This window comes from Ranitomeya imitator, chromosome 6 (genome assembly GCF_032444005.1).
Source record: "Ranitomeya imitator isolate aRanImi1 chromosome 6, aRanImi1.pri, whole genome shotgun sequence".
Taxonomy (NCBI): domain Eukaryota; kingdom Metazoa; phylum Chordata; class Amphibia; order Anura; family Dendrobatidae; genus Ranitomeya; species Ranitomeya imitator.
In genome coordinates, this window is record NC_091287.1 from 574,598,684 (window position 1) to 574,625,347 (window position 26,664).

The following is a 26,664-nucleotide window of genomic DNA, read 5'->3' on the forward strand; positions in this document are numbered from 1 at the left end:
TGGTTTCCCGTTCAGTGTGTAATGGTGATATTGATTCCCTCTTCCCATGTGTATAACCTTACATTTATCATTGTTAAACCTCATCTGCCACCTTTCAGCCCAAGTTTCCAACTTATCCAGATCCATCTGTAGCAGAATACTATCTTCTCTTGTATTAACTGCTTTACATAGTTTTGTATCATCTGCAAATATCGATATTTTACTGTGTAAACCTTCTACCAGATCATTAATGAATATGTTGAAGAGAACAGGTCCCAATACTGACTCCTGCGGTACCCCACTGGTCACAGCGACCCAGTTAGAGACTATACCATTTATAACCACCCTCTGCTTTCTATCACTAAGCCAGTTACTAACCCATTTACACACATTTTCCCCCAGACCAAGCATTCTCATTTTGTGTACCAACCTCTTGTGCGGCACGGTATCAAACGCTTTGGAAAAATCGAGATATACCACGTCCAATGACTCACCGTGGTCCAGTCTATAGCTTACCTCTTCATAAAAACTGATTAGATTGGTTTGACAGGAGCGATTTCTCATAAACCCATGCTGATATGGAGTTAAACAGTTATTCTCATTGAGATAATCCAGAATAACATCCCTCAGAAACCCTTCAAATATTTTACCAACAATAGAGGTTAGACTTACTGGCCTATAATTTCCAGGTTCACTTTTAGAGCCCTTTTTGAATATTGGCACCACATTTGCTATGCGCCAGTCCTGCGGAACAGACCCTGTCGCTATAGAGTCACTAAAAATAAGAAATAATGGTTTATCTATTACATTACTTAGTTCTCTTAGTACTCGTGGGTGTATGCCATCCGGACCCGGAGATTTATCTATTTTAATCTTATTTAGCCGGTTTCGCACCTCTTCTTGGGTTAGATTGGTGACCCTTAATATAGGGTTTTCATTGTTTCTTGGGATTTCACCTAGCATTTCATTTTCCACCGTGAATACCGTGGAGAAGAAGGTGTTTAATATGTTAGCTTTTTCCTCGTCATCTACAACCATTCTTTCCTCACTATTTTTTAAGGGGCCTACATTTTCAGTTTTTATTCTTTTACTATTGATATAGTTGAAGAACAGTTTGGGATTAGTTTTACTCTCCTTAGCAATGTGCTTCTCTGTTTCCTTTTTGGCAGCTTTAATTAGTTTTTTAGATAAAGTATTTTTCTCCCTATAGTTTTTTAGAGCTTCAATGGTGCCATCCTGCTTTAGTAGTGCAAATGCTTTCTTTTTACTGTTAATTGCCTGTCTTACTTCTTTGTTTAGCCACATTGGGTTTTTCCTATTTCTAGTCCTTTTATTCCCACAAGGTATAAACCGCTTACACTGCCTATTTAGGATGTTCTTAAACATTTCCCATTTATTATCTGTATTCTCATTTCTGAGGATATTGTCCCAGTCTACCAGATTAAGGGCATCTCTAAGCTGGTCAAACTTTGCCTTCCTAAAGTTCAGTGTTTTTGTGACTCCCTGACAAGTCCCCCTAGTGAAAGACAGGTGAAACTGCACAATATTGTGGTCGCTATTTCCTAGATGCCCGACCACCTGCAGATTTGTTATTCTGTCAGGTCTATTAGATAGTATTAGGTCTAAAAGTGCTGCTCCTCTGGTTGGATTCTGCACCAATTGTGAAAGATAATTTTTCTTGGTTATTAGCAGAAACCTGTTGCCTTTATGGGTTTCACAGGTTTCTGTTTCCCAGTTAATATCCGGGTAGTTAAAGTCCCCCATAACCAGGACCTCATTATGGGTTGCAGCTTCATCTATCTGCTTTAGAAGTAGACTTTCCATGCTTTCTGTTATATTTGGGGGTTTGTAACAGACCCCAATGAGAATTTTGTTACCATTTTTCCCTCCATGAATTTCAACCCATATGGACTCGACATCCTCATTCCCTTCGCTAATATCCTCCCTTAAAGTGGGAGTCCTCTTTTTCAAGGGACCAAAAGTAATTGGACAATGGACTCTAAGGGCTGCAATTAACTCTGAAGGCGTCTCCCTCGTTAACCTGTAATCAATGAAGTAGTTAAAAGGTCAGGGGTGGATTCCAGGTGTGTGGTTTTGCATTTGGAAGCTGTTGCTGTGAGCAGACAACATGCGGTCAAAGGAACTCTCAATTGAGGTGAAGCAGAGCATCCTGAGGCTGAAAAAAAAGAAAAAATCCATCAGAGAGATAGCAGACATGCTTGGAGTAGCAAAATCAACAGTTGGGTACATTCTGAGAAAAAAGGAATTGACTGGTGAGCTTGGGAACTCAAAAAGGCCTGGGCGTCCACGGATGACAACAGTGGTGGATGATCGCCGCATACTTAATTTGGTGAAGAAGAACCCGTTCACAACATCAACTGAAGTCCAGAACACTCTCAGTGAAGTAGGTGTATCTGTCTCTAAGTCAACAGTAAAGAGAAGACTCCATGACAGTAAATACAAAGGGTTCACATCTAGATGCAAACCATTCATCAATACCAAAAATAGACAGAAAAACACCTCAAGAAGCCAGCTCAGTTCTGGAAAAGTATTCTATGGACAGATGAGACAAAGATCAACCTGTACCAGAATGATGGGGAGAAGAAAGGGAAAGTCACATGATCCAAGGCACACCACACCCTCTGTAAAACATGGTGGAGGCAACGTGATGGCATGGGCATGCATGGCTTTCAATGGCACTGGGTCACTTGTGTTTATTGATGACATAAGAGCAGACAAGAGTAGCCGGATGAATTCTGAAGTGTACCGGGATATACTTTCAGCCCAGATTCAGCCAAATGCTGCAAAGTTGATTGGACGGCGCTTCTTAGTACAGATGGACAATGACCCCAAGCATACAGCCAAAGCTACCCAGGAGTTCATGAGTGCCAAAAAGTGGAACATTCTGCAATGGCCAAGTCAATCTCCAGATCTAAACCCAATTGAGCATGCATTTCACTTGCTGAAATCCAGACTTAAGACGGAAAGACCCACAAACAAGCAAGACCTGAAGGCTGCGGCTGTAAAGGCCTGGCAAAGCATTAAGAAGGAGGAAACCCAGCGTTTGGTGATGTCCATGGGTTCCAGACTTAAGGCAGTGATTGCCTCCAAAGGATTTGCAACAAAATATTGAAAATAAAAAGATTTTGTTTGGGTTATGTTTATTTGTCCAATTACTTTTGACCTCCTAAAATGTGGAGTGTTTGTAAAGAAATGTGTACAATTCCTACATTTTCTATCAGATATTTTTGTTCAACCCTTCAAATTAAACGTTACAATCTGCACTTGAATTCTGTTGTAGAGGTTTCATTTCAAATCCAATGTGGTGGCATGCAGAGCCCAACTCGCGAAAATTGTGTCACTGTCCAAATATTTCTGGCCCCAACTGTGTATGTATATGTATATATATGTGTGTATATATATATATATATATATATATATATATATATATATATATATACACACACACACACACACACACACACACACACACACACACACACACACACACACACAGACCACAAGTTTGGACACACCTCATTCAGAGATTTTTCTATATTTACATAACCATGAAAATTGTACATTCACACTGAAGGCATCAAAACTATAAATTAACACCTATGGATTATATACTTAAAGGGAACCTGTCACCCCGTTTTTTGAGATTGAGCTATAAATACTGTTAAATAGGGCCTGCGCTGTGTGTTCCTATAGTGTATGTAGTGTACCCCGATTCCCTATGTATGCTGAGAAATAACTTACCAAAGTCGCCGTTTTCGCCTGTCAATCAGGCTGGTCAGGTCGGGAGGGCGTGGTGACATCGGTGGTTCTTCCTCAGCTTTACGTTGGTGGCGTAGTGGTGTAGTGGTGAAGACACAGCGCGCGATCTGCGCTGTAATCCCTTGCATCGGTGGGGGCGGCCATCTTCCTGGGGCCGCGCGTGCGCAGATCGAGTGCTCTGCTGCACGGGGCTTCAGGAAAATGGCCGCGGGATGCCGCGCGTGCGCATTAGAGATCGCGGCGGCCATTTTCCCAAAGCCGAGATGCAAACTCGGCTTTGGGAAAATGGCCGCCGCGATCTCTAATGCGCACGCGCGGCATCCCGCGGCCATTTTCCTGAAGCCCCGTGCAGCAGAGCACTCGATCTGCGCACGCGCGGCCCCAGGAAGATGGCCGCCCCCACCGATGCAAGGGATTACAGCGCAGATCGCGCGCTGTGTCTTCACCACTACACCACTACGCCACCAACGTAAAGCTGAGGAAGAACCACCGATGTCACCACGCCCTCCCGACCTGACCAGCCTGATTGACAGGCGAAAACGGCGACTTTGGTAAGTTATTTCTCAGCATACATAGGGAATCGGGGTACACTACATACACTATAGGAACACACAGCGCAGGCCCTATTTAACAGTATTTATAGCTCAATCTCAAAAAATGGGGTGACAGGTTCCCTTTAATTTCAGTTGTTTCACACTTTTTTGTTATGTCTTATATTCTAGGTTCTTCAAAGTAGCCACCCTTTGCTTTGATGACTGCTTTGCACACTCTTGGCATTCTCTTGATGAGCTTCAAGAGGTAGTCACTGGGAATGGTCTTCCAACAGTCTTGAAGGAGTTCCCAGAGATGCTTAGCACTTGTTGGACCTTTTGCCTTCACTCTGCGATCCACTTCACCCCAAACCATCTCGATTGGGTTCAGGTCTGGTGACTGTGGAGGCCAGGTCATCTGGTGTAGCACCCATCACTCTCCTTCTTGGTCAAATAGCCCTTACACAGCCTGGAGGTGTTTGGGGTCATTGTCCTGATGAAAAATAAATGATGGTCCAACTAAACGCAAACCGGATGGAATAGCATGCCGCTGCAAGATGCTATGGTAGCCATGCTGGTTCAGTATGCCTTCAATTTTGAATAAATCCCCAACAGTGTCACCAGCAAAGCCCCCCCACACCATCACACCTCCTCCTCCATTCTTCACGGTGGGAACCAGGCATGTAGAGTCCATCCGTTCACCTTTTCTGCATCGCACAAAGACGGTGGTTGGAACCAAAGATCACAAATTTGGACTCATCAGACCAAAGCACAGATTTCCACTGGTCTAATGTCCATTCCTTGTGTTCTTTAGCCCAAACAAGTCTCTTCTGCTTGTTGTCCGTCCTTAGCAGTGGTTTCCTAGCAGCTATTTTACCATGAAGGTCTGCTGCACAAAGTCTCCTCTTAACAGTTGTTGTAGAGATGTGTCTGCTGCTAGAACTGTGTGTGGCATTGACCTGGTCTCTAATCTGAGCTGCTGTTAACTTGCGATTTCTGAGGCTGGTGACTCGGATAAACTTATCCTCAGAAGCAGAGGTGACTCTTGGTCTTTCTTTCCTGGGGCGGTCCTCATGTGAGCCAGTTTCTTTGTAGCGCTTGATGTTTTTTGCCACTGCACTTGGGGACACTTTCAAAGATTTTCTTTACTTAGCTGCTTTTTTCTTGCCATAACACAAATTCTAACAGTCTATTCAGTAGGACTATCAGCTGTGTATCCACCAGACTTCTGCACAACACAACTGACGGTCCTAACCCCGTTTATAAGGCAAGAAATCCCACTTATTTCTGACAGGGCACACCTGTGAAGTGAAGACCATTCCCGGTGACTACCTCTTGAAGCTCATCAAGAGAATGCCAAGAGTGTGCAAAGCTCTTGTAGAGATTTGCGCATTCTCATCGTCTGATATTTCTGCTTTTGCTCTGACCCCTGGGCAGGAGGTCGTTCTTATCCTTACAATGTTTTATTCTCTTTGAAATTTCTGAGCCTTTCTGAGTCTGTGATTGGATGCATTGATGGAAGTATCTGAGTGGAAGGGATGTAGCGCAAGGCTCACGGAGGAGGAAAACCACAGCACTGGGCCCACGATGGAGGAGGAAAACGCTGAGACGAGGCCCATGGAGGAGGAGAACGCCAGCATCAGGCCCACAGAGGAGGAGAACACCTGCACTGCCCCACGGAGGAGAACACCAGTACCGAACCCATGGAGGAGTAGGAAATCATCGGCACCAGACCTACGGAGGAGTAGGAAAGCGCTGGCATCAGGCCCACGGAAAAGTTGGAGAACACCAGCTCCGGGCCAACTGAGGATGACAACATCTGCACCAGGCTCACTTAGGAGCAGGACACCAGGGTCCGACCCACAGATGAGAAGGAGAGCACTAGGGCTGGGCCCACGAAGGTGTAGGAAAACACCGGCACCGAGCCTACAGAGAACACCAACACCAAGCCCACGGCGAAGTAGGAAAATATCAGCATCGTGCCCACAGAGGTGGAGGAGAACACCAACACTTAGCTGACTGAGGAGGAGAACACTAGCATAGGGTCCACTGAGGAGGAGAACACTGGCACCGGGTCTACGGAGGAGAATACTGGCGCCGGGCCTACGGAAGAGTAGAACCCTGGGCTGGGATTATCTTTTTAGGGTTCTAAAGGGTTTTGGAGTTATCAGTTTCAGTGGGGTCTCATTATGGGGTCTACAGTATATAAGGATTGATAGAAGCACCCTTAACAGTAACACCCATAAGTGATACCAACTATGGGGTCCTTGGGAATGAGGAATGGGATCTGTGTTTGCTTGACGGTGGGGTCTGTGGAGGTTATCCTTGTGAGTGGGGTCTGCGTTTGCTTGGTGGTGGGGTCTCTGGAGGTTATCCTTGTGAGTGGGGTCTGCGTTTGCTTGGTGGTGGGGTCTCTGGAGGTTATCCTTGTGAGTGGGGTCTGCGTTTGCTTGGTGGTGGGGTCTCTGGAGGTTATCCTTGTGAGTGGGGTCTGCGTTTGCTTGATGGTGGGGTCTCTGGAGGTTATCCTTGTGAAAGGGGCCTGCATTTGCTCTGCGGTAGGATCCTTGGTTACTATAGCGCAATATCACATCTGTCTCTTTTTGTTTTAGGACAGGGAAGAATTGCGCAGATCCTCCGTCATCTTGTTCGGGAATCTCACAAAGTTTAGCTCTAGTCGTGGGGGGGAAACTCTGTTCGAGCAGATCCTCAATGGTTTAGTGACGTTACTACTTCACCTGCAGGACCCTAAACCGGATGTGGTGAAGGTAAATGTTGCAGCTTGTGGGGAAGGGGCAGACGATTCTCCTCCATGTTGTCATCCACAGGTCTTCTGGGTTACAATTTCCACTCTAGACGGTTGGTGCGTTAGTGGGGGCCTTACCCTTGTATACTGTAAATCCACAGATCAAAGCTCTTATGGATGACAAATTTCCTACCATCTTATAGATGTATAATTGAGTGGACAACGTTTCTGTCATTGACTCAGAGCTTCATCAGGTAAAATAAACCCAAGATGTAATATAATATACAGAAGGTCGGCACCTTACATCCAAAAAGATCCCACGTAGCATGGGCCACGTGTTCCTCTGAATGGTCTCCATGACCTGATGATGGACAAAAAGCTGCTCTGGAGGCTCCTGGTGATGGCGAAGGACAGCGGGTCATGGCGAGTGTGGCACAGGGGTAAAATGAGCTTACAGCACAAGTGCCACAGAAATAAGATACAGAGGCCACAACACCATGTCTGTGCAATGTAAACCCATCATAGAAGAGATCCGACATCACCTGGCCCCCTTGGGTCTGACCTGGTGTTACCTGATCCTGCATCACTTGCCCCCCCTCCCCACGGTCTGATCCCGCATTACTTGGACCACCGGGTCTAATTCGTAGTTTCCTGGACCCCTTGGGTCTGATCCCGCTTTACTTGGCCCTCCGGGTCTGATTCGGCATTACCTTGCCCCCCGGGTCTGACCCGGTGTTACCTGCCCCCGCGGTCCTGATCTGGAGTTACCTGCCCCCCCGGGTCTTCTCTTGTTTTGCAGGCCTGTAAGTTTGCTCTACAGATGTGCGCCCCGAGTCTGAACAACCAAGGTCTGGCAGATATGTTCACCACCCACCTGCACCCCGATAGAGGACTGCACTTTGGGGAGTTCATGAACGACGTCTGCAAACACCTGGTGAGGAGCTGAGTGTGAGCGAGCAGAGACCCCCTATATGGAGGAGGAGCACCTGCGGGTGGGGCAGGGGATTGTCTGCTGTCCTGGTGAGGAACAGTTGCCTTCTTGTGACATTACCTGTTCTTTTCCAGCTGCTGGGATATCCAGACATGACCTCTCGCCTCATCCAGACCAACATTTCCTACTTCAAGAGCATCTGGCCCGATATCCGAGCAGCTGCCCCATTATTCATTGGTATTTTCTGCCACATTCGTAAATTGTTATATGAAGAGGTCCGCTCCACCCACCACTGGGTGACCTGGACATAAGCGTGAAGACTGCTCCTCCCGCTACACTTGAGCTTAATGTGTTCTTGTTTTTCATCTCTGCAGGGTTCTTGGTGTTGCACATGCAGCCGGATCAGTGTAAAATGGTTGATTTAGATCATCTGGTGTCGTGTAAGTTCCTTGTTAGGTGGATGATGAGTTTAATGATAAGTGTCAGGGCTTCTCCCATAAGAGCTCCCTGTCTGCTTGCACTTGGTCTTAGTATTATTTATGTCCACCCTGCCTATTTGCACCTTGTCTTTTTCTTTCTTTTGTCTTGTATGCCTCTCTGCGCTTGGTCTTCCTTTTACCCATGTCCCCCCTGCTCTTATTCTTCGTTTCTTCCTTGCCTGTCAGCACTTGGTTTCCCTTGTGTCCTTTCTGCATGCTTGTTGATTTCCCTCTTACTGTTGTCATTCCTGCCTGTCTGTGCTTGGTCTCTCTCTTCCTCCTGTTCTCCTATCCTGTCTGCGATTGGTCTCTGTGCTTGGTCTCCCTCTTTCTTGTCTGCACTCGGTCTCTTCCTCGGGTGTTCCCTGCCTGTCTGCACTCGGTCTCTTCCTCGGGTGCTCCCTGCCTGTCTGCGCTCGTTCTCCCTCTTTCTCAGGTGCTCATTGCCTGTCTGCACTCGTTCTCCCTCTTTCTCAGGTGCTCATTGCCTGTCTGCACTCGTTCTCCCTCTTGGTGCTCATTGCCTGTCTGTGCTCGGTCTCCCTCGGGTGCTCCCTGCCTGTCTGTGCTCGGTCTCCCTCATTCTCGGGTGCTCCCTGCCTGTCTGCGCTCGTTCTCCCTCTTTCTCAGGTGCTTCCTGCCGGTCTGCGCTCGGTCTCCCTCTTCCTTGTGTGCTCCCTGCCTGTGTGCGCTCGTTCTCCCTCTTTCTCGGGTGCTCCCTGCCTGTCTGCGCTCGGTCTCCCTCATTCTCGGGTGCTCCCTGCCTGTCTGCACTCGGTCTCACTCTTTCTCGGGTGCTCCCTGCCTGTCTGCACTCGTTCTCACTCATTCTTGGGTGCTCCCTGCCTGTCTGCGCTCGGTCTTCCTCTTTCTCGGGTGCGCCCTGCCTGTCTGCGCTCGGTCTCCCTCTTTCTCAGGTGCTCCCTGCCGGTCTGCGCTCGGTCTCCCTCTTTCTCGGGTGCTCCCTGCCGGTCTGCGCTCGGTCTCCCTCTTTCTCGAGTGCACCCTGCCGGTCTGCGCTCGGTCTCCCTCTTTCTCGGGTGCACCCTGCCTGTCTGTGCTCGGTCTCCCTCATTCTCAGGTGCGCCTTGCCTGTCTGTGCTCGGTCTCTCTCTTCCTTGTGTTCTCCCTGCCTGTCTGCGCTCGGTCTCCCTCATTCTCGGGTGCTCCCTGCCGGTCTGCGCTCGTTCTCCCTCTTTCTCAGGTGCGCCCTGCCTGTGTTCGGTCTCCCTCTTTCTCAGGTGCGCCTTGCCTGTCTGTGCTCGGTCTCCCTCTTTCTCAGGTGCTCCCTGCCTGTCTTCACTTGGATTCCCTCTTCCTTGGGTGCTCCCTGCCTGTCTTCACTCGGTCTCCCTCGGGTGCTCCCTGCCTGTCTGTGCTCGTTCTCCCTCTTCCTTGTGTGCTCCCTGCCTGTCTGCGCTCAGTCTCCCTCGGGTGCTCCCTGCCTGTCTGTTCTCGGTCTCCCTCTTCCTTGTGTACACCCTGCCTGTCTGCGCTCGGTCTCTCTTCCTTGGAGCTCATTGCCTGTCTGCACTCGGATTCCCTCTTCCTTGGGTGCTCCCTGCCTGTCTGCACTCGGTCTCCCTCGGATGCGCCCTGCCTGTCTGCGCTCGGTCTCCCTCTTTCTCGGGTGCGCCCTGCCTGTCTGCGCTCGGTCTCCCTCTTTCTCAGGTGCTCCCTGCCGGTCTGCGCTCGGTCTCCCTCTTTCTCGGGTGCTCCCTGCCGGTCTGCGCTCGGTCTCCCTCTTTCTCGGGTGCACCCTGCCAGTCTGCGCTCGGTCTCCCTCTTTTTCGGGTGCTCCCTGCCTGTCTGCGCTCGGTCTCCCTCTTTCTCGGGTGCTCCCTGCCTGTCTGCACTCGTTCTCCCTCTTTCTCAGGTGCTCCCTGCCTGTTTGCACTTGGATTCCCTCTTCCTTGGGTGCTCCCTGCCTGTCTGCGCTCAGTCTCCCTTGGGTGCTCCCTGCCTGTCTGTTCTCGGTCTCCCTCTTCCTTGTGTGCTCCCTGCCTGTCTGCGTTCGGTCTCTCTCTTCCTTGGAGCTCATTGCCTGTCTGCACTCGGATTCCCTCTTCCTTGGGTGCTCCCTGCCTGTCTGCACTCTGTCTCCCTCGGGTGCGCCCTGCCGGTCTGCGCTCGGTCTCACTCTTTCTCGGGTGCTCCCTGCCGGTCTGCGCTCGGTCTCCCTCTTTCTCGGGTGCTCCCTGCCGGAGTGCGCTCGGTCTCACTCATTCTCGGGTGCTCCCTGCCTGTCTGCACTCGTTCTCCCTCTTTCTCAGGTGCTCCCTGCCTGTTTGCACTTGGATTCCCTCTTCCTTGGGTGCTCCCTGCCTGTCTGCGCTCAGTCTCCCTCGGGTGCTCCCTGCCTGTCTGTTCTCGGTCTCCCTCTTCCTTGTGTGCTCCCTGCCTGTCTGCGTTCGGTCTCTCTCTTCCTTGGAGCTCATTGCCTGTCTGCACTCGGATTCCCTCTTCCTTGGGTGCTCCCTGCCTGTCTGCACTCGGTCTCCCTCGGATGCGCCCTGCCTGTCTGTTCTCGGTCTCCCTCTTCCTTGTGTGCTCCCTGCCTGTCTGCGTTCGGTCTCTCTCTTCCTTGGAGCTCATTGCCTGTCTGCACTCGGATTCCCTCTTCCTTGGGTGCTCCCTGCCTGTCTGCACTCGGTCTCCCTCGGGTGCTCCCTGCCTGTCTGTTCTCGGTCTCCCTCTTCCTTGTGTGCTCCCTGCCTGTCTGCGTTCGGTCTCTCTCTTCCTTGGAGCTCATTGCCTGTCTGCACTCGGATTCCCTCTTCCTTGGGTGCTCCCTGCCTGTCTGCACTCTGTCTCCCTCGGGTGCGCCCTGCCGGTCTGCGCTCGGTCTCACTCTTTCTCGGGTGCTCCCTGCCGGTCTGCGCTCGGTCTCCCTCTTTCTCGGGTGCTCCCTGCCGGAGTGCGCTCGGTCTCACTCATTCTCGGGTGCGCCCTGCCTTTCTGCGCTCGGTCTCACTCTTTCTCGGGTGCTCCCTGCCGGTCTGCGCTCGGTCTCACTCTTTCTCGGGTGCGCCCTGCCGGTCTGTGCTCTGTCTCCCTCGGGTGCTCCCTGCCGGTCTGCGCTCGGTCTCCCTCTTTCTCGGGTGCTCCCTGGCTGTATCGCTCTTTCTATGACTTATACCCTACATTAGAGGCAGGAGCTGTGCAGTCAGGCTGGGAGGACACACGCTGCAGATCCGAGGTGTGGATTATATGCAGCAGAAGGACTTGGAGGGTTGTAGTCTGCATAGATATGTTATCCTCTTCTCTGTGACTCCTGTTGTGGGCGCTATATCCTCAGCACATTACCTGATGTATAGCAGGGGGTTGCAGCAGGATCTGGTGGGTCATCATTCATCTTTATGGCCTGTGTCTGATTACCGGGACGCTGCTGTTTTCCTTCCTCTATTGCTGTGATCAGCTGAGCAGCTTCCAGGATAAGGAGATTTACAGCTGTGTAACCTGCTCCTCTGTCCCCCAGGAGTCCACGCTTTGACTGCGGGGGCAGGAGGAAGCACCATGATCTCATTAGGCCGTCTGTCTTGCTAACGTGCAGACGGATCTCTCCGAGAGCTTCCCATAGGGTCCCATGTAAACAGCTACTGGAAGTAACGCTGCCCAGCGAGCGAGCCGGGCCCTGCGCCAAGGACAGAGAGCAGGGGGTGTAATAGGAGAGACAGGCGGAGAACCACTGACTGCCAAATCCCCAACACAAAGAGTGGGGAAGAATAAGGCCAAGATGTAGGTGATCGCACCGTCTGAATTACGGGCTGCTGGTGTTCTTTGTAACTTTTATTCTGCTGTTCCTCGTCAGGAGTGAACGCCAAAAAGAGCAGTTTTTAGGGAAAAGAAAATAATTAGCAAAGGGAGGATGGGTGATCCTCCGTAACAGTCTAAACTTCATGAGGGGAAGTCTTCCAATCCGAGGAAAATACTTTGGCCTAAAATTTCATGAGAACAATGTCTGCGGCTGTACGACAGAGTTAAGAACCCCCCGTATTCTCAGATTGGTTATTGATGGGGACACACTAGCTCTCCTGCCTGCTCGCAGTAGTGCAGCCTCAGACTTGGCCCTGGACTTTCACACTTTTCTACAGCTCTTCTGGATGGCTGATTGAAGACTCACCTCCTCTCTGTGAGTAGATTCTCTGTGGTGGACCTTCCTTGCTGACTGTCTTCTCTTTCCAGCTCTCATCGTCTTGTTGAAGGATCCAGTACCGCCTGTGCGCATGAAAGCGTCGGAGACCATGGGCCGCTTGGTGAAGTTTGTCTGAGAATAGCACTATTCCACCCATGGTCTTCACCATAGAGGAGTCCGGAGCCCCGAACGTTCCATCACCAGCATGAGCTGTCCCACGTGTCCTCGTCGTGTCTGTTACATCCTGCACCTGACCGGAAGGTTGGAGACCAGCAACCTCGTGTTTTCGCTAATGGTTATGAACTTGTTGCAATAAAGACTCTGGTTGCCAGTCCCAAAGATGCCGCTCCAGGTCTTGAACTCTGAAGTCGTCCACGTTTGTGTCCTCCATGTTTTGTGTAGGTTTCTCGCTGGGGTGTGTATATTTGGCTGTGTCCACGGTTCTGTATATTTTGGGCTGATGGGACTTTTTCTATTGTGGCTTTGGGGGCATCAAAAAATAAGACTATTTTCACTATGACTGCGAGTCGTGAATTAACCCGGACTGCTTTGATGTGGAAGATTGAATGCTGCGAGACTATGGCGCTGGGATTTTAAATGTTTCTTAGCTCTGTGAACTCCTGCACTTTTCCTTCTCACAAAAATGCCATCACATTCAGACTTGTGGGTTTGTGTTTCCATCATGTAGGAAACTATTGCAGTTGTGATTTGTATAGAGGGCAATGCTTCTGAAGAAAGTACCAGCTCCCACGATAGCGAGGCGGAGAGTGTAGGTGCAGCCGCATCTTTCTGGGGGGACATTTCACCTGCTGGTTCCTACGAGGAAAGCTCTGAGCAGAGGGTGGAACTTACAAGAGATTTCTTCTCAGTAAGAGATTGCTCAGAGCCCTGCCACCAATCAGCCATGAGCCAAACGAGGGCAAGATAGATCTGGACACAGATCTCTACATCTCCTCATTCGATCTTCTATTAGCTTCATTGTGACACAGACCTGCCATCCATGGTCAAACTTGATTTGTACTCCATCCATGAGGTACAGATTTGTCGGTGTAATCTGCAGTCTGGACCTCAAAAGATGGGGTATGTAATCCGGTTTCTTTCAGTAAGATTCAGATACTTTGGCTGACGGCCAACTCTCACAAGAGTGCTCATTCCGCCGGCTCCACATTGCTCTCTGTAAGCAATCCATCGACACTCACATCGCTGGCAACTTCTCAGGAACAATGATGTGATCGAGATCAGGTGTCGGTCGCCAATTTATACGGTAGATCATTGATACTGGCAGATCCAGCTTACTAATGTGTATGGGATCTGGTGTGATCTGTGTCTCCACTGCTGGGATGCAGCGAGCTCTGGGCTCCTTCGATGAGATGTGGCTGTCAGGCTGTGGTGGTTAAGGCCTCTGCGAAGAGCTGTCGGACTGTGGTGATTTGCGTTCTTTCATGAGACGCAGATGTGTCTGTCTACAGTGAGTTGGATGTCTTCAATGGAATGTGGATCCATCGGTCTGTGATGAGCTGGGCTCCTTCTATGGATGATATGGATGAACTCTTTACATCAGATGTCTCTCTTATCAAAAAAGTATGACCTGGTGATCATGGGAGATGTTAACTATCCAGATAATTGTTGGGAATCTCTCTCAGGCAAAAGTACTGGGTCCTGAAAATTTTTCTCTTGCTGACAACTTTATCTTTGAAAAGGTAGAAAAAAAAAAAACCCCAAGAGGATTAGAAATGAGCGAATTTGCTCGGGTTCCCTCTTAGGCTACTTTTACACTAGCGTCGTTTGGCCTGCGTCGTTTTGGAGAAAAAAAACGCATCCTGCAAAGTTGCCCGCGGGATACGTGTTTTATCCATAGACTTTCATTAACGACGCATTGCCACACGTTGCATCCATCGTGTGACTGATGCGTCGTGTTTTTGCAGTCCATCGGGACAAAAAAAACGTTGCATACGTTTTTTTGTCCGTCTGTTCCGCTTTTTACGACCGCGCATGCGTGGCCACAACTCCACCCCCTCCTCCCCGGACCTTACAATGGGGCAGCGGATGCGTTGTAAAACTGCATCCGCTGCCCCCGTTCATTTTCTCCACAGTTTGCGTCGGTATGTCGGGCCGATGCATGGCGATGGCCCCATACCGACGCTAGTGTGAAAGTAGCCTTAGGCTAGGTTCAGATTGCGTTAGTGCAATCCGTTTAGCGCCTAGCGCTAACGCAATGTTTTGTAAAGGGGTCGCGTTAAACGTCCCCGCTCTCGCAGATCTCCGATCTGCAAGAGCAGGGAACGGACCTCGGGCGCGCTTCGGACACTGCAAGCAGCGTCCGCGGCGCGCCACAAAACACCAAGGCAAGATTGTCTTGTGCAGGCATGTACTACGGAGGACAGAGAATGAACTTCAATCCAATATTGCAGCTAGCGGGTAAGGAAAGGGTGAATCAAAAACCCCAAAACCCCGCCTCCATGGCTGAAGATTGTTCCCTCCAAATTCAGGTGAGTGTCCCTTTAAGGTTGTACTTCAGAATGGCAGATTTTAATGGACTCAGAAAGATTGTAGGAAAGGTCCAATGACTGGATGTTCTAAAGGGCAGAAATTTCCAAGAGGGATGGGACATTTTACGTAATGAAATTCTCACCGCACAATCGGTAACAATCCCGAAAAGAAGGAAGAATTGGAAGCATTAAAGAGACCAGGATGCATGAACACAGAACTTAACATTTGTTAAAAAGGAAAAAAGAAATGTATATCAAATGGAAAGAGGGGACATATCTAAAGATGAATACAACCCCTGGCAAAAATTATGGAATCACCTTGGAGGAATTTCATTCCGTTGTTTAATTTTGTGGAAAAAAGCCGATCACAGGCATGGCACAAAACTAAAGTCATTTCAAATGGCAACTTTCTGACTTTAAGAAACACTAAAAGAAATCAAGAGCAAAAAATGTGGTAGTCAGTAATGGTTACTTTTTTAACCAAGCATAGGGGAATAAAAAAATTAGACAACTGAATGAACATCCTCCAAGGCCGATGATTCCATCATTTTTGCCAGGGGTTGTATAATGCTGTCTTCAGGGAATGCAGGGCAAGAGTTACTGTGGAGACCCGCGTGTCTCAAACAAACTCTTCCCCCTCCCACCAGTCCTGTAATGAAAACACCGGCAGGCCTAGATGAGTTGAACAAGTCGGTTATTAAGTTGATAAACAGAAAGGCACTTACATCTCAACAGGCTCATCGCCGAAGGCCGTCTGCAACCGACAGGTGAGCAGGCCAATAAGCAGTTACGAAACTGCCTCTCTCTACCATTTCCGCCACGGAAGATCATGTGTATGACCTACACAGGACTAAGAACCCAACCCATTAACTTTAGGGCCTGTTCAACTCCGTTCTGTAAGCCGGACAGAAATATGTCAAGACCGATGTCCATGAGGTGAACTCCATCCAATCGTAATAGTGCAGAGTTATCGCCTTCCTGCTGGTGGTGACCAACCACAATACCACATCTTCCATTTATGAATTTCTCCATCCGCGTATTGGTCTTCCGCCTTGAATGCTCTATGGCTTTAGCATCCCCTGCGCTGCGCCATACGGCTCGTGGTACTATCTCTGACCGCACCAATAACATCCAGGAGGATACAGGTAAAGCGTTCAATGTCTGTTGTTGTCACTGCGTTTGCCCAAATCATTGCCACTGGCATGTATCACTAATATTACCGGCCCATTGGCCCACCTGGAGATGTGGACTATCTCTGGGAACACATGTTGCCATTAGAGCCCTCTGATACCTCTCCAGTTGACCTCAAGTCTCGGGAAGCCTAGATTTTTCCCCTTGGTCGAATCTTGGCTCTTTTTGCCACGCAGTACATGAATGACCCAATACCCAAACTGAGGGCTTACCGACGCGTGTAAGAGACAAAATGTGTTACTTCAGCAAATCAGGTCTTATATATCTAGCGAAGCATGCGATTTCCAACGACTAGGGTTGAGCGACCCTGACTTTTTTAGGGTCTCTCTCTCTCTCTCTCTCTGAAAAGCTGATGTTACACAGTGCAAATCGCTACAGCGCACAAGCAACAACATGGCGATAGGCGTCCACGCCCCTAAGACCTATGTCATCACTCTGCCCACGCCCCTTCATTGGCTGAAAAAAATGGCGCCAAGCGCGTCATACGAAACGCGACTTTGGCGCGAAAGTCGCGTACCGCATGGCCGACCCCACACAGGGATCGGGTCGGGTTTCACGACTTTTGAAAATGAACGATCCGTTTCGCTCAACCCTACCAACGACCTAATCTCTGCACTTCGGCCTCCAATACTTCTGCCCTAGCTGCTTTGGTGGCTGCCCTGATTTGGAAAGAATGCGTCCTGTATTCCTTTGGGTTAGCACCGGATTTTATAAGCACTGCTTGTATATTGCCTGAAATTGATTCTTGGTAATAATAATAATCTTTATTTTTATATAGCGCTAACATATTCCGCAGCGCTTTACAGTTTTGCACACATTATCATCGCTGTCCCCGATGGGGCTCACAATCTAAATTCCCTATCAGTATGTCTTTAGAATGTGGGAGGAAACCGGAGTGCCCGGAGGAAACCCACGCAAACACAGAGAGAACATACAAACTCTTTGCAGAGTTTGGTAAGAGAGAACCCGTCTGTGAGAGAAAAAAAAATCTGCTTGTGTGTCTTATTACCACGTAATGACTATTTTTAGTGGGCATGCTGGACCATTAGATGAGCTCACCAGCACCCACGTGCCCCTTCTGGCGGGATCACACTTGGATTTACGCACGCGAAGGCGCAGAGCTTCTTTGTATATGACTAAGTCCTTGTTGATCAAACTGCCTTCCGATGTGGTTTTTCACCGTGGCGACAATTTGCTAATGCGCAGCCATAGGTAATAGCAAAGGCTGATGATGAGGATTGCCTCGTATTGTGAATTGCGTACTGATGGGGATATAGAAATAATGTCATGCAATAATCTTAATGAAGCGGGTCGCTGACATTACTTGCTCAGTTGAAGCCTTTTCCAGCCTTTAATAGCTTGTTTGATGAAAAAGAACTTCGTAACATCCACCCACCCCATTAGTTAAAAGGAAAAGACTATTCCGGATAATTTTCGTTGCGTTGATGTTCCCGACACGCCCCTCTTTGAGCCGAAGCAAAGATTCCGTTAACAGTTCGCATCTCGTTCGGTCTTACATATCAACGGGCCTACCATGAATTAGGGAGCACCACTCTTCCCAAGCCTTACCATAGACCTGCCAGGTAGCCGGTGTAACGGACGCACGGATTACTGGCATCAATGATTGGCCACTGTGTCCCAGAGGGATGGAGGGCACTGGTCACCTGATGGTTGCACATTGGGAAGGTCTTTGAAGGCCTGCCAACGGGACGATAACTGAGTTAATGAGATTATCATCTACATCTGCCACTAATCTGGCTGGGCACTAGATGTTGTTTTTCAAGCATAGTAGTACTAGCCCATGTAAGAGAGCGAGTACGGGCATCGACACAGAAGACATATGGTTTAAACGGAACCTGTCACCCCCAAAATGGAAGTTGAGCTAAGTCCACCGGCATCAGGGGCTTATCTACAGCATTCTGGAATGCTGTAGATAAGCCCCCAATGTATCCTAAAAGAGGTTAGATTATATTCACCCAGGGGCGGTCCGATGCCCGTCGCAGTCCAGGGCCTCCCATCTTCTTATGATGACGTCCTCTTCTTGTCTTTACGCTCCGGTGTAGGCGAATTTGGCCTGTTGAGGGCAGAGCAAAGTACTGCAGTGCACAGGCGCAGGGCTTCTCCCGTCACCTGCGCACTGCAGAACTTTGCCCTCAACAGGCCAAATTCGCCTGCACCGGAGCGTGAAGACAAGAAGAGGACGTCATCATAAGAAGATGGGAGGCCCCAGACCGGACCGCGACGCCCATCGTACCGGGACCGCCCCTGGGTGAGTATAATATAACCCCTTTTTCTCTTCTTTCAGGATACATCGGGGGCTTATCTACAGCATTACAGAATGCATTCCAGAATGCTGTAGATAAGCCCCTGATGCTGGTGGGCTTAGCTCACCTTCGATTTTTGGGGGTGACAGGTTCCCTTTAAGTTCTTTCCGGAAGTTGGATTTTTCATTTGAAATTGAATGTTCGCGGTTCTCAACTGTGTACCCCATAACCACCGACAATACTATTGCAAAAATTTCTAAAAGTGCAGTATCACGCCCCCAGCCTGACGTAGTCCATAGCTCTGGCCACCTGCCTATGCACTATTGGTTTTTGTAGATTGCTGCAAAACCCTCTTTGTAACGTCCTCTGACTGCGAGCCCTAGGTCCTTGCTTGACATCTCTTTTGCCATGACGTAGATATGGCCATTGTAGGAATGTTTTCCAGATTGGTAAGTCTGCCTTCAACAAGCGAGTGATCCTAATTCTATGGCCGGGCTGGGAAATGCCCTTTGTTGCCAGTGATAAACGGCAAAGAGAAGGCTCTGCCGACCGGCATTATGCGGCTGGCGAATGTCAGCAGACCCAGCAAGGTCTGCATCTGTTGGAGGGTGTCACCTTTTTAGCCTCACTGAAACCTTCCAATGTGTGTAGTGTTTTCTGTATTTTTTTCTGCTGGTAAGCGAAAAATCATTGAATTGGTGTCTATTTCAAAGCCAAGGAAAGGCATTACATTACATGGTCCAACTCTTTTTTCGGGTGATAGCGGTATGACAAAATGCCATGATATAAATTAATTTTTTTCTAGAAGAAAGAAGCAGAGTTTTGAATTTTTGGGGCCGACGAACAAAAAATTGTCGAGGTAGTGAATCAGAGAATAGCTGCCTGTCTCATAACGGACTACCCAGTCCAGGAAAGTACTGACTAGCTTCAAATAGTGACACGAAGTGGAACATCCCATCGGCAGGCACATATCAAAATAATAGTGCTCGTCCACCTTGCAACCTTACAAGTGGAAGAAGTCGGGGTGCATGGGTAATAGGCGTAAAGTTCAGAGAAGAGCGATCAGAATGGTGAGCTGACTGCAAAGTATGTCCCACGAGGAGCGGTTACAGGATCTGGGAATGTTTAGCTGCATAAATGAAGATTAAGAGGAGATCTAATAGTTGTCTACAAATATCTGAAGGGCTGTCACAGTGGAGAGGGATCACCATTCTCATTTGCACATGGAAACACAAGAAGCAATGGGATGAAATTGAGAGGGAGAAGACACAGATTAGATATTAGGTAAAAAAAAACCAAACACTTTTTGATGGTGATAAATGAGTGGAACAGACGGCCACGAGAGGCTCCGATTATCCTGGAGGTCCCTTCCAACTCTTAACATTCTAGGATTCCATGATGGGCTCTAGTGAGCTGGGTACCTATGAGATGCGGGTCAGTTCTTGCCTTTGAGTTCCAATGCTGGTCAGTGGATCTTTAGTCTATATGTACAGAACTTGCTCAGTGAACAGGGAAGTGTTCAATATCTAGATGGCCCCCAGCACGACTCTTGTATTGACCTTGATATTAATGCTACTTCCTCAATGTCACTTGTATACCATAAAAGACAACACGAAAATATAAAGATGCTTCTGGCCACAGCTGGTATGTCGCTCTCCACAAGGAGAAACCTTGGACCCCAGTCCAGAGCCTCTCACCTAGCCAAATCAGTTCTCATGCTTCGCACTGACGAGGGCCAACAGCCCGAAACACCACGTCTGCGAATTGAGATACTGATTTGGCGTTTATCCCAAGTCATATTGCACGACTCGTTAAAGGGTTGATTGTGACTTGTAGGATCGCTACTTCCAACAGGTGGTGCTATAGAGTTTAAGTCCTCTTTTTCTCTGAAGAGGCAATTTGCATATTAAGATACTTCTGCACATCGAAATCAAGATGTCATGGTGGAGGAGATATTACGTGGCAGAAGTGCCAATCGTGGAGCCATTACAAGTTTTATTATAAAACACACTGGCTGAGCTGATCCAGACATATATACAAGAAGGACACCGTCATCATAGCTGCCGACGCACTGTCTGCGGGGTGGAGGACAGGAGACTGACACTCCTTGCTTTATCTCAGGGGTCTTGTGTCAGATGAGGTCCAGTTATGTGAAGAGACGGATTGTAGAATCAGCCCCAGAAGAGAAGACCCAAGGCTGCGTTGGGTGGAAGACAACATCAAGGACGCCCAGATCTCGGGTAATATCATGTCCTCTGAGAACCTTCACGGGAACAATGAGCGGATTCTGCAGGAGATCGCTGCACAACATAAGAGATGGGTCAGATCACTCCTCCTTGGACAGCAGGCAAACACCCCCTCCCCCATGACAGTCCATCGTACTTACTTGTAGACCATGCCATGGCACACGATGACACTGCCGTCATCCGAGCCAGAGGCAAACAGCGGGTACTGTCTGTGAAAGGCCACTGCCCTTAGTGCCTTCTTATGATGTCTGTAAAACAAAACATCTCAAATAGCCACTGCTCAAACTGATCCCCCCATCACGAGAGAAGACCACCATTCACCACTTACCTGAGCACCTTGTAGGGTTTCGTGGAGAGATCCATATCAAACCAGGCCAACTTGGAATCATAACTTCCATAGATCAGATTATCACCTGGAACGACATGAGAAGTGACTGCTCTGACCTCATCCCCCAGAGCGGCCCACCACCGCCTAGACCGCAGCAGAGGAGCCCCCCATCATTCTCCGCTTACCTGCAGGGTGGATAGCGAGGCTGGAGATCCACTTGCAGTTGGCGAGTAGCTTCTTAGTAAGCTCCTGTTTTAACAGATTGTAGACCCTGATGTAGCGCTGTGTGGCCACAAAGAAGAACGGGCGAGTGGGGTGGAACTGGACCCGCTGGACCTGGCCTTTGTTTTTGCGGAAAGGGTTTTGGCTGCGTCTGCGGCTGAGCTGATGAATAAAGACTTGAGAATTCCCATTATCTGGAAGGATCACTGCAAAATAATCCCCGCGTCCGTGCCACGTGACTTGCTTCACTGCCTGTGAGAAGAGAAGTGTGAAAAGCAGCCGAGGCCACAGCAAACAGCACCCATCATGGCAAAGTCTACCTTCTCATGGTGAAGCCGGAGCCGCAGTCCTTGGTCATAATCTGCCCCCTCTGCGGTCGCCCAGGTCACTGGCTGCGGATTCTGCTCCTCAGGGGCCTCATACCCCTCTAAATGTTGATCAGTGGAACTGCACAGAAGACGGTCTCCAAGGCCGGGGTTCACAATGACAACGGAGCTCTCCCTGAGCAAAACAATCAGCATATGTGACTGATGGCACACAACCGGAGTCGGTACATGTCAGACCAGAGCTGCATCCATCCAATAATAACAGCAGCAGAATAGTGAACGCAGCTCTGGGTTATAATACAGGATGCAACTCAGGATCAGTAATGTATGTACACAGTGACTGCATCAGCAGAATAGTGAGTGCAGCTCTGGTGTATAATACAGGAGGTAACTCAGGATCAGTAATGTAATGTATGTATACTGTGACTGCATCAGCAGAATAGTGAGTGCAGCTCTGGGGTATAATACAGGATGTAACTCAGGATCAGTAATGTAATGTATGTACACAGTGACTGCATCAGCAGAATAGCGAGTGCAGCTCTGGTGTATAATACAGGAGGTAACTCAGGATCAGTAATGTATGTATACTGTGACTGCATCAGCAGAATAGTGAGTGCAGCTCTGGGGTATAGTACAGGAGGTAACTCAGGATCAGTAATGTAATGTATGTACACAGTGACTGCACCAGCAGAATAGTGAGTGCAGCTCTGGAGTATAATACAGGAGGTAACTCAGGATCAGTAATGTAATGTATGTACACAGTGACTGCACCAGCAGAATAGTGAGTGCAGCTCTGGAGTATAATACAGGAGGTAACTCAGGATCAGTAATGTAATGTATGTACACAGTGACTGCACAAGCAGAATAGTGAGTGCAGCTCTGGGGTATAATACAGGATACTTACACACATGCAGCCACCAGCACCAGTGAGGAGTTTGGGTTCCAGCTCACACTTTTGACGGCCCCATCTAGATTAATCGTTTTCATGCAACGACCGGTACAAATTTCCCAAAACTTGAGTGTTGAGTCATCAGAGCCTAAGAAGAGCAGGAAAGTTATCCTCTCGGCTAGTGGCGTGACTTACCAGGGTTCTGTAGACCGTAGATTGTCCTTGGGGCCTCTGAGGTTCCAGTGTGCTCAGGTTAAGGCAGCTGAATTAGAGTAATCGTCCATTAGTCTGGCACCGACTGGGCAAGACATCGTGATAATTCAGAAGACAAAAACAATCTGACGGCAAAACCTCAGTGGTGGAGCAATCGTCGTCCTCTGGGCCAGGTCTCCAAGACATGTGAATGTCAGATCTTTACATCCTTCCACAAATCAGTGTCCGCTCCACAGATGATGGCGGAGGACATAACACAGAAATAACGTCACACATCTGATTGTGAATCCACGTACCTGAGACAATCCACTGACCGGAGGGAGAGACACTGACACAGCGCACGAGGGATGTGTGACCACGATAAATCTAGTGGGACCAACAGAAAGGAGAGCGATCAGCGGAGGGGCAGACGGGACCAGGACCAGCAGGATCCGGGGAACCCCCAGAAGCTACACTCACCATGGACTGTGTGGTAGGGAATGGCTGCAGGTCTCGGGGTTTGGGTAGTTTGGGGATCAGATCCTCAGGATCCACATTGACCTGTGTGATAGAAGCACAGATGAGGGAGACGTTCCTGGAAGTGCAGCGTGCTCATCTGGTGGTCGCTTACCCTCATCTTCCTCTGGCGAGGACACAGGTACAGGTCCAGGCAGCGCTCAAACCTCTCGTGTATGAAGCGAGCATATGCGGGGACGGAGCGCAGGGAAAGGTGGTGCTTGGGAAGGAACGGCAACTTCCGGTCTTCAGGATCCTGCTGCTCCCAGGCCAATTTCTACAGAGGAATGAGGAGACGTTGGACATGATGGATCCTCACACACGGAGCAGGTGAATCACAGACCCATCAGACGCCGCACCTCCTCCTCGGTCATCAGGTACTCTGGAGGGGGGTTGTAGGACTCCTCATGTCCTGGCAGTGGCAGCCGTGGAGCGGGAACGTGCATTTTGTGCCTCCCTAGTATGGCGTTCGGATCCTCCTGAGCCCACAGGTCATAGTAACTGGGGGTGTCATCTCGAGGCTTCCGTGGACGGATCCAGCCCATCTTAATGGCATGAACCAACTTGGAAACCTAAAACCAGCAACAAATGTGATCACTGAGGTGGTTCCACAGCAGCAGCGGCTGCCGCCGCTATGAGGCCGATCACAGACGGCACCATCGTCAGCCGCCAAAATGCTGTTACCTTCTCCTTCTCAATGAGGGAAGGAATGAAGCTTTTCTTGTCCGCTGGTCGGTTGGTGACGGGATGGATCATGGTCTCATGTGTGAAGAAATCCACTGATGGCTGCAGGAAAAGATCAGAGCTCATCAGACCGGCAGGCGCCATACATTGCACCATACACCTCACATTATCACTAGAAGAGGCTCGTGTCCTCCTCGAGAACGGACGGGCTACAGGGGGCTCTAGGTGACCATGTGGTGCAACAACGGAAAAAAAATCTGCCTCATCTGTGGGGTGTCAAGTGGTATTACTGCCCAGTTCCCTCTCAATGGAGCAGAGCAGCCACACCAAATACCACCCAGGGGCTTCTCACTACTGGGGAAGAAGAAGGCGGACGGCTCTGAGTACTGGAGAGACCACGGTGGTTGCATCAATAACTAGCCAAGGAGAAACTGCACTGACTCCTGGGGGGAGAATGGAGGGTGTGGCAGGAAGACTGCACCAACCACTGGGGAGACTGGGGGGAAATGGAGGGTGTGGCAGGAAGACTGCACCAACCACTGGGGAGACTGAGGGGGGATGGAGGGTGTGGCAGGAAGACTGCACCAACCACTGGGGAGACTGAGGGGGGATGGAGGGTGTGGCAGGAAGACTGCACCAATCACTGGGGAAACTGAGGGGGGATGGAGGGTGTGGCAGGAAGACTGCACCAACCACTGGGGAGACTGAGGGGGGATGGAAGGTGTGGCAGGAAGACTGCACCAACCACTGGGGAGACTGAGGGGGGATGGAGGGTGTGGCAGGAAGACTGCACCAACCACTGGGGAAACTGAGGGGGGATGGAGGGTGTGGCAGGAAGACTGCACCAACCACTGGGGAGACTGAGGGGGGATGGAGGGTGTGGCAGGAAGACTGCACCAACCACTGGGGAGACTGAGGGGGGATGGAGGGTGTGGCAGGAAGACTGAACCAACCACTGGGGAGACTGAGGGGGGATGGAGGGTGTGGCAGGAAGACTGCACCAACCACTGGGGAGACTGAGGGGGGATGGAGGGTGTGGCAGGAAGACTGCACCAACCACTGGGAAGACTGAGGGGGGATGGAGGGTGTGGCAGGAAGACTGCACCAACCACTGGGGAGACTGAGGGGGGATGGAGGGTGTGGCAGGAAGACTGAACCAACCACTGGGGAGACTGAGGGGGGATGGAGGGTGTGGCAGGAAGACTGCACCAACCACTGGGAAGACTGAGGGGGGATGGAGGGTGTGGCAGGAAGACTGCACCAACCACTGGGAAGACTGAGGGGGGATGGAGGGTGTGGCAGGAAGACTGCACCAACCACTGGGGAGACTGAGGGGGGATGGAGGGTGTGGCAGGAAGACTGCACCAACCACTGGGGAAACTGAGGGGGGATGGAGGGTGTGGCAGGAAGACTGGACCAACCACTGGGGAGACTGAGGGGGGATGGAGGGTGTGGCAGGAAGACTGCACCAACCACTGGGGAGAAATGGAGGGTGTGGCAGGAAGACTGCACCAACCACTGGGAAGACTGAGGGGGGATGGAGGGTGTGGCAGGAAGACTGCACCAACCACTGGGAAGACTGAGGGGGGGGATGGAGGGTGTGGCAGGAAGACTGCACCAACCACTGGGGAGACTGAGGGGGGATGGAGGGTGTGGCAGGAAGCCTGCACCAACCACTGGGGAGACTGAGGGGGGATGGAGGGTGTGGCAGGAAGACTGCACCAACCACTGGGGAGACTGAGGGGGGATGGAGCGTGTGGCAGGAAGACTGCACCAACCACTGGGGAGACTGAGGGGGGATGGAGCGTGTGGCAGGAAGACTGCACCAACCACTGGGGAGACTGAGGGGGGATGGAGCGTGTGGCAGGAAGACTGCACCAACCACTGGGGAGACTGAGGGGGGATGGAGCGTGTGGCAGGAAGACTGCACCAACCACTGGGGAGACTGAGGGGGGATGGAGCGTGTGGCAGGAAGACTGCACCAACCACTGGGGAGACTGAGGGGGGATGGAGGGTGTGGCAGGAAGACTGCACCAACCACTGGGGAGACTGAGGGGGGATGGAGGGTGTGGCAGGAAGACTGCACCAACCACTGGGGAGACTGAGGGGGGATGGAGCGTGTGGCAGGAAGACTGCACCAACCACTGGGGAGACTGAGGGGGGATGGAGCGTGTGGCAGGAAGACTGCACCAACCACTGGGGAGACTGAGGGGGGATGGAGCGTGTGGCAGGAAGACTGCACCAACCACTGGGGAGACTGAGGGGGGATGGAGCGTGTGGCAGGAAGACTGCACCAACCACTGGGGAGACTGAGGGGGGATGGAGCGTGTGGCAGGAAGACTGCACCAACCACTGGGGAGACTGAGGGGGGATGGAGCGTGTGGCAGGAAGACTGCACCAACCACTGGGGAGACTGAGGGGGGATGGAGGGTGTGGCAGGAAGACTGCACCAACCACTGGGGAGACTGAGGGGGGATGGAGGGTGTGGCAGGAAGACTGCACCAACCACTGGGGAGACTGAGGGGGGATGGAGCGTGTGGCAGGAAGACTGCACCAACCACTGGGGAGACTGGGGTGAGATGGTGTGGCAGGAACACTGCACCAACTACTGGGGAGACTGGGGTGAGATGGTGTGGCAGGGAGACTGCACCAACCATTGGGAAGGGGGGGGGGTTGGGCAGGAGGACTGAACTAGTCATAGAGAAGGTTGGGGGGGGGGGGGCAGGTAGATTGCTGG

General features: G+C 50.4%; 2 protein-coding genes across 9 annotated transcripts in view; one reads left to right on the forward strand and one right to left on the reverse strand.

The window, feature by feature from the left end:
- Nucleotides 1-13,240, forward strand: part of MROH1 (maestro heat like repeat family member 1) — a 196,109-nt gene extending 182,869 nt beyond the window's left edge. For 6 of the 8 annotated variants that reach the window (XM_069732170.1, XM_069732167.1, XM_069732165.1 and 3 more), the window contains 5 exons: nucleotides 6,902-7,057; nucleotides 7,835-7,969; nucleotides 8,101-8,203; nucleotides 8,341-8,406; nucleotides 12,631-13,240. In XM_069732170.1, coding sequence (XP_069588271.1) covers nucleotides 6,902-7,057; nucleotides 7,835-7,969; nucleotides 8,101-8,203; nucleotides 8,341-8,406; nucleotides 12,631-12,716 — 546 coding nt within the window. In that variant the 3' untranslated portion in view covers nucleotides 12,717-13,240. The remainder of the gene's footprint in view (nucleotides 1-6,901; nucleotides 7,058-7,834; nucleotides 7,970-8,100; nucleotides 8,204-8,340; nucleotides 8,407-12,630) is intronic. The other 2 variants (XM_069732172.1, XM_069732171.1) reach the window with 2 other exon arrangements.
- Nucleotides 13,241-20,502: 7,262 nt separating this feature from the next.
- Nucleotides 20,503-26,664, reverse strand: part of BOP1 (BOP1 ribosomal biogenesis factor) — a 48,510-nt gene continuing 42,348 nt past the window's right edge. Inside the window, exons 6-16 of the mRNA XM_069732173.1 lie at nucleotides 23,928-24,029; nucleotides 23,603-23,815; nucleotides 23,359-23,520; nucleotides 23,208-23,288; nucleotides 23,045-23,114; nucleotides 22,551-22,683; nucleotides 21,641-21,821; nucleotides 21,284-21,572; nucleotides 21,099-21,183; nucleotides 20,911-21,018; nucleotides 20,503-20,824 (exon numbers count right to left, since the gene is read on the reverse strand). Of these exons, the coding sequence (XP_069588274.1) occupies nucleotides 20,671-20,824; nucleotides 20,911-21,018; nucleotides 21,099-21,183; nucleotides 21,284-21,572; nucleotides 21,641-21,821; nucleotides 22,551-22,683; nucleotides 23,045-23,114; nucleotides 23,208-23,288; nucleotides 23,359-23,520; nucleotides 23,603-23,815; nucleotides 23,928-24,029 (1,578 nt within the window). The 3' untranslated portion in view covers nucleotides 20,503-20,670. The remainder of the gene's footprint in view (nucleotides 20,825-20,910; nucleotides 21,019-21,098; nucleotides 21,184-21,283; nucleotides 21,573-21,640; nucleotides 21,822-22,550; nucleotides 22,684-23,044; nucleotides 23,115-23,207; nucleotides 23,289-23,358; nucleotides 23,521-23,602; nucleotides 23,816-23,927; nucleotides 24,030-26,664) is intronic.